The sequence below is a fragment of the Electrona antarctica genome, assembly GCF_951216825.1.
Source record: "Electrona antarctica genome assembly, chromosome: 6".
NCBI classification, from domain to species: domain Eukaryota; kingdom Metazoa; phylum Chordata; class Actinopteri; order Myctophiformes; family Myctophidae; genus Electrona; species Electrona antarctica.
In genome coordinates, this window is record NC_136811.1 from 10,817,396 (window position 1) to 10,824,077 (window position 6,682).

Genomic DNA, 6,682 nt, shown 5'->3' on the forward strand with positions numbered 1-6,682 from the left:
TAAAAAAAATAGCAGACCTACAAGCTCGTAGCGCGCCACTCGGTGGCGCGCTATGAGCTTGTAGATCTGCTATTTTTCAATATATTTTTCAATATTTTTCAACACCAAAAGGGGTTCCCGCCCAAAATGGGTTAATGTAACTCTGAGAGTGTACAAATGGAACCAAATGGACCCGTTGGTGTCCATTTGTACTCTTACAGTACGTTTTAACAGCGGGCGACAGCCAGACGAATTTTCCGGAAGTGCATTGTTTGTCAATGGGACCCTACTGGCGACTACTGGCGATAGCTGGCGATAGCAGGCGAACAGGCGATGGTCGAAAAGTGGGCGGAGGAACGTAGGCCGAAAAGATGAAAATAATTCATCTTTTGGGCGACGTCGTCCGGCGATAGTGGGCGATTAGGCCAGGGGTTCTCAACCCGTGGGTCGCGACCCCTCGGGGGGTCGCCAAAATATTTTAGGGGGTCCCCAAATTATTAAAAAAAAAATATTTTCACGATTTTTCAAAAATAGCAGACCTACAAGCTCGTAGCGCGCCACTCGGTGGCGCGCTACGAGCTTGTAGATCTGCTATTTTTCAATAGCTAAATTATAACAATGCTTAAAACACCAAAAGGGGTTCCCGCCCAAAATGGTTTAAGGTTATTGTAGCAGTCAATTTATATTGGGGGTCGGGAGGGGGTGGGGCGGGGGTCCCGAGACATTGCCAAAGCATTTCCGGGGGTCCCCGGCCTAAAACGTTGAGAACCCCTGGATTAGGCGATAGCCAATGAAATTCAAGCGTCGCTTGCCGTTGCTCAGAGTTACAGACCCATAAGGGTCCATTTGGTTCCAAACTATCATTTATCTGGGGACCCCCCTGGAACTCTCTCAAGGACCCCTGGGGGTCCCCGGACCCCACTTTGGGAACTACTGGTATACTGTATCTCTATAGCTCTTTCTAGTATTGCGGTATGTACAGTTTGTGTACAGTAGGTTACGTTGTATCATGTATACAGTATGTGTCGTGAGCTTGTAGATCTGCTATTTTCACTACCTTTGTGTGACACCGACACACTTATAGTATGATGAAGTAGGGCATTCATTTACGAAATAAATATTTGAAACATGGAGGGAGATACATGGTTTCCGTCCAACGGCGGCTATGAATACAACATATAGTCCTAGATGCATTGTACTGTATATAGTATGTGGGCCATCTATTTGTCCACTACAAATGGGTCAGATTGGTCTAGAGAAGAGAAAACATTTGGAAGCAGGGAGAAAAACGTATAGAGATAAGTTTATAACGTTTTAGCACCTGTATGTGACAGTATGTCCCTGGTTTTAGCTAATTGGAAATGTAGCACACCAAGCTAGCTAATCTGGAACTAAATACAGTACATGGCTGATCAATATCATTGCTAATCCATCCATATAATTTTTTTGGGAAATTCAGTCAGGTGTGACACAGTAGCCAGGCTATCTGACTAATTGATGCTCAGGATGTCTGGTCCAGTTCCGTTAATGTCAGGGTTAACAAGAACAGCAGCTTCAGAGTAACTGTTGCTGAATAAGCTGGAAATTCCCGCTAGTATAGTGAGAACCAGTGATCATAACTATAAGCAATTGTAAAATTGCGTTTACAGACAATGTGGTGTCTGTAAGCTGGTCTTCTGCAGTGGTGAAAAAAGTACTCAATTGTTTTACTTAAGTAAAAGTACCAATACTGCAATTTAGAACTACTTCGTTACAAGTAAAAGTACGGAATTGAAAATGTACTTGAGTAAAAGTACAAAAGTATCGGCATCAACATGTACTTAAAGTACTAAAAGTACTGTAAAAGTATTCATATTGCAGAATGTCACATTTCACAAATTCAAAATCTATTGAAAATAGCAGATCGGCTATTTTCAAATGGCCAAAATGTATAGGGTTGAAGTGGTTAATTTATGCCAAAGTAACTAGCAACTAAAGTTTTCAAAATATTGTAGTAGAAGTAAAAGTATTGGAAATTGGAAAGTACAAATACCTCAAGATTGTACTTAAGTACAGTACTTAAGTAAAAGTACTTAGTTACTTTCCACCATTGGTCTTCTGGGTATTAGCTTTGCTCCTCACATCATAGCAGTAATGTAACAACCTGGCATTGACCTTTACCACGCCAAAGTTGCAGCAAGGCATTAGGCTTATAACGTGCACGATAGCAGAGAAAAAGTCATAAGTCCTTTGTTACAAATCCATGGTAAATCAAAATGTGGTGTGATTCTCTGGAACATACCGCAAATCTCAAACGGTCTGCTACACATGATAAACTGCCACTGTTGGTCAATTGTATGTTAAAGGAGAATTCCATGCTAGAAGGCTGTCTTACCTTTATTTGTAGTTGTAACGTCCCCACCAAAGAGATCCAGGTATTATTTTGTGCAAAAGTGCATTATTGGCTATTTCCCCTAATATAAGCCCTCAATGGGGGTTGGGTTTTTGTGCTAATTCGCTTATTTCCATCGAAATAAGTATAGTAAAGTGTGCCGCTTGGGATACTATTTACATTAGAGAAGAGACAAGAGAAGATATAATATATACTATTTTTTTTAAGCAATGGAAATAAGCGAATTAGCACAACACCCCATAGCCCCATTCAATTCAATGCAATTCAATTCAATTCAATGAGGGCTTATATTAGGGGAAATAGCCAATAATGCGCTTTTGCACAAAATAACACCCCTGGACCTCTTTAGTGGGGACATAACAACTACAAAGTTAGTTCAATGTTTGTTTTGTAAACGCATTGACAACTAGAAAAAGTGCCCTGTTTTGCAAAAATCAACCTGTTGGTGGCGCTATAACAGGCCAATGTGAAAAGGGTGGGATATATTCCTCAGCCTAGTAAGAAAATGTGTGAAAGATTTCACGTAAATTGCATGCTGCGTTCATGATTTGAGGCTTTTGTTCAAAACGGGGCAATCTTGCAAACTGTGAAAGCCAATTATAGCCAATTAGGATGGAATATGAAATATCGGACAGATCCGACTTGAGCACATGACCATAGAGATACTGTGTAACGATTTGTGAGATTTTTGGACAGAATCTGGAGGAGTAATATCAAAAAATGTGTTTTACAAAAGTCGGCCTCCTGGTGGCGCTATAAAAGTCAGATGCGGAAAGTGCAGGTCAAAGGTTTGTCCTTAGCCTCTAGGGAGTGTGCATGCAACGTTTCACGCAGATCGGTGCAGTTTTAGGTAAAAAATGTGAAAGGCTGCCTCATGGTGGCGCTATAACAGGCCGTTCTGGAAAATGTGGGGCAGAGGTTCATCGTTGGCATCCAGGGAGTGTGTGTGCAAAGTTTGGCATCGACCGGGTTAACGGTGCCGGAGATTAGCTGGTAACAGACGGACGGAAGGAAGGACGGAAGGAAGGACGGACGCACACACGCACACACACACACACGGACGGAGTGCAAAACATACTCTCTCCCATGCTCTCTCCCATGCCTTCGGCCCATGCCTTCGGCCTGGTGGAGACAATGAAGGGAAAATGTACGTCATAATGTGTAATTTACATCATATTGTCTCTTTATTGTTTTCTGTTTGCACCAAACACAAACATCACCATTACATCACGACCTAACTAGAAAAAGTGCCCTTCTGGGCACAGGTCTCCACCAGGGCAGGTCAGGTTGTGGCCTCCTGGTGGCGCTATAATAGGCCAATGTGAAAAGGGTGCCATTTCTTCATACGCCTTTGATGGCAATTGGATGATTTGAGGCATTTTGTTCCAAAAATGTGTTTTGCAAAAATCAACCTGTTGGTGGCGCTATAACAGGCCAATGTGAAAAGGGTGGGATATATTCCTCAGCCTAGTAAGAAAATGTGTGAAAGATTTCACGTAAATTGCATGCTGCGTTCATGATTTGAGGCTTTTGTTCAAAACGGGGCAATCTTGCAAACTGTGAAAGCCAATTATAGCCAATTAGGATGGAATATTAAATACCGGACAGATCCGACTTGAGCACATGACCATAGAGATACTTTGTAACGATTTGTGAGATTTTTGGACAGAATCTGGAGGAGTAATATCCAAAAATGTGTTTTACAAAAGTCGGCCTCCTGGTGGCGCTATAAAAGGCAGATGCGGAAAGTGCAGGTCAAAGGTTTGTCCTTAGCCTCTAGGGAGTGTGCATGCAACGTTTCACGCAGATCGGTGCAGTTTTAGGTAAAAAATGTGAAAAGCTGCCTCATGGTGGCGCTATAACAGGCCGTTCTGGAAAATGTGGGGCAGAGGTTCATCGTTGGCATCCAGGGAGTGTGTGTGCAAAGTTTGGCATCGACTGGGTTAACGGTGCCGGAGATTAGCTGGTAACAGACGGACGGAAGGAAGGACGCACACACGCACACACACACGGACGGAGTGCAAAACATACTCTCTCCCCATGCCTTCGGCCTGGTGGAGACAATCAACATGAGTTAGACCTTAATATATTAGCTTCCAAAAACTTCACATGGGTGTGAGTTTTTGGTTCCAGTTCCAAACTAACTTTAAGGGTTCTGACTTCTGAACTAATTAATTTTCAGTGTAAAGACTCTGAACTGGTTCAATATTTGGCGGGAAGAAAGAACCGAACCGGACACCGGTTCAACCCTGGTGGAAGAGGGGCCCTCTGTGTCCTTTTCCCGTATAGTGGAATTTCCGTGTGAGGCATACCTAAATATGGAGTCCATTCCAGTCTAATACTATGATATGACATTAGGGTACTCGGTTTACGGGTTTATCAATATTTTTGGAGATTTGCTGACCCGGCTGACTTTCCACTCGGCGCATCACTCCACACATGAGAATAGTCTCCGCGAACACTGTGAGCTTGTGATATCATAAAGCGATGTCAGAGTGTGACATCATCAGTGATAATTGTCTGCAGCCAGAACAGTCTCTAATGTCTACACATGGCATGTTACGTCTGCGCCGTGCATCGTCGTCGACCCACAAGGCAATTTGAATATAGGATGTAACACAAACACAAAGGGCTTTAAACCCCTTATCCCTAAACTGCCTTTTTACTATTTTGAATAGTTAAAATAGCCAATCTATAAGCTCACAACGTGTCGATGTAGATGAACTATTCAAAAATGTTTTTCAAAATTGTAAAAAAAAAAAAAAAAGAAGGCAAAAGGCAAATAAGTTTAGGGATAAGGGGTTTAGCATGGACGAAAATAGAGCCCACAATCTCTTTCTTTTCACTGTTTGGTGAGCTCATTGGGTCTGAAGGATGCCTGGACCATACCCATGGCAAAGATGTAAACTTTAGAATCCACGACTATCTGCTCTTTCTTGAGCAGCTCGTCGATCTTCTGCTGGAACTCGCCGAGAGGTATGAGAATGACTTCGACGAACTCTCCGTCACCGAGCTGCTGCGTGGGGTTGACGTTCTCGGGATCGTCTCCGTCGACGCTGACCGTGACGATCTGGGTGGTGCCGTTGGACAGGCCGGGGTCCAGGCAGGTCACCGGGGCGACTCCCGCCACCTCTCCTCTGTAGCCCGTCTCCTCCTTGAGCTCTCTGAGCGCGGCCACGTCCGCGCTCTCCCCCTCGTCGATCAGCCCCGCAGGAAACTCCAGGGTGCAACGACCCAGAGGAGGCCGGAACTGCTTCACCATGACGACGCAGTCTTTATGGAGGCTCCTTTTCAGCAGGGCAATTACCTCCACGCCGTCGGCTTCTGTGTCGGTGGCTCTGGTTGTCCTTTTTACGGTCTCCCAGGTTCTTGTGCTTCCTGCGGGGTCCACGTACGTCGTCTTCTCAAGTTTGACCCATTTCCCCGTCGCGATGACCTCTTCCGCCGTGACGTGAGGGACGGCGGTCAACTTGGGATGCTCGGCGCTGCTCATCCTGTATAATGAAAGTCTGTTGGGCTGACGGTAACAATAGTTTGGTAGTACCTGTGCAGAATCCAACCGCTCTTGTATCAGTTCTTCTGTCAAAAGTTGCACCTTTCATTAAATGTGTTAGAATTGTCTTTGTCATGTGATGATGTCACTCATCGTCATCTCACGCTGGATTCAGAATGTGACATCAAACCAGTGTTGGGATCAGAAACCCCTATATCCTTTGTAACAAGTGTGTAGTCAGCTTTATAGAGCGCAGAAGTCCTGACGTCACTCGCTCATCCCCTGGTTCTGCCTGGTTCACGGAAGTAATTTCTCTATGGAGAATAACATGGGCTCATCTTAAAATCATCTCATATAAGCAGTGTGGTCCAAAAATAAACAAGCTGTCTCTGCGTTATTGTCAGGGAGGTGTCTCTGTATCGTTTGCGACAGTCAGTCACTCATATTTGATACAGTTTTTAAAATGTAACTAATTCAGTAGCTGTAACAATAGCGTTTTCTCTCAGTCAGTTGATTCTTCATATCCATATGAGTGAAACGGCCTGGATGATTTGTTTATTTTTCAAACACAGTTCTTATATGAGACAATCTAAAATCCCCCATATGGGGATTATAATACAAATACAAAGTACATGAACCCGTGGATTTGCGCCCTCTACCGATATTGACGTCAGACTTCAGTGCTCTATTGTCTCATCACAGCCTTTTTACAAGGTAAAAAAAAAGTGTGTGAAATTAGTTTTCGTGCATATCCGTGTATCTATGCAGCATGTAGGCTATTGGCTCTCAAAGTGGGGTCCAGGGACACCCAGGGGCCC

The 6,682-nt window shown here is 43.9% G+C and overlaps 1 protein-coding gene across 1 annotated transcript; it reads right to left on the reverse strand.

Moving 5' to 3' along the window:
• Positions 1–5,213: 5,213 nt before the first annotated feature.
• Positions 5,214–5,864, reverse strand: LOC306924939 (ADP-sugar pyrophosphatase-like; the record flags this gene model as incomplete). Its single annotated transcript, XM_079503620.1, has 1 exon — positions 5,214–5,864. One exon carries the CDS (start codon positions 5,862–5,864, stop codon positions 5,214–5,216), a length of 651 nt encoding a protein of 216 aa, XP_079359746.1.
• Positions 5,865–6,682: the final 818 nt, after the last annotated feature.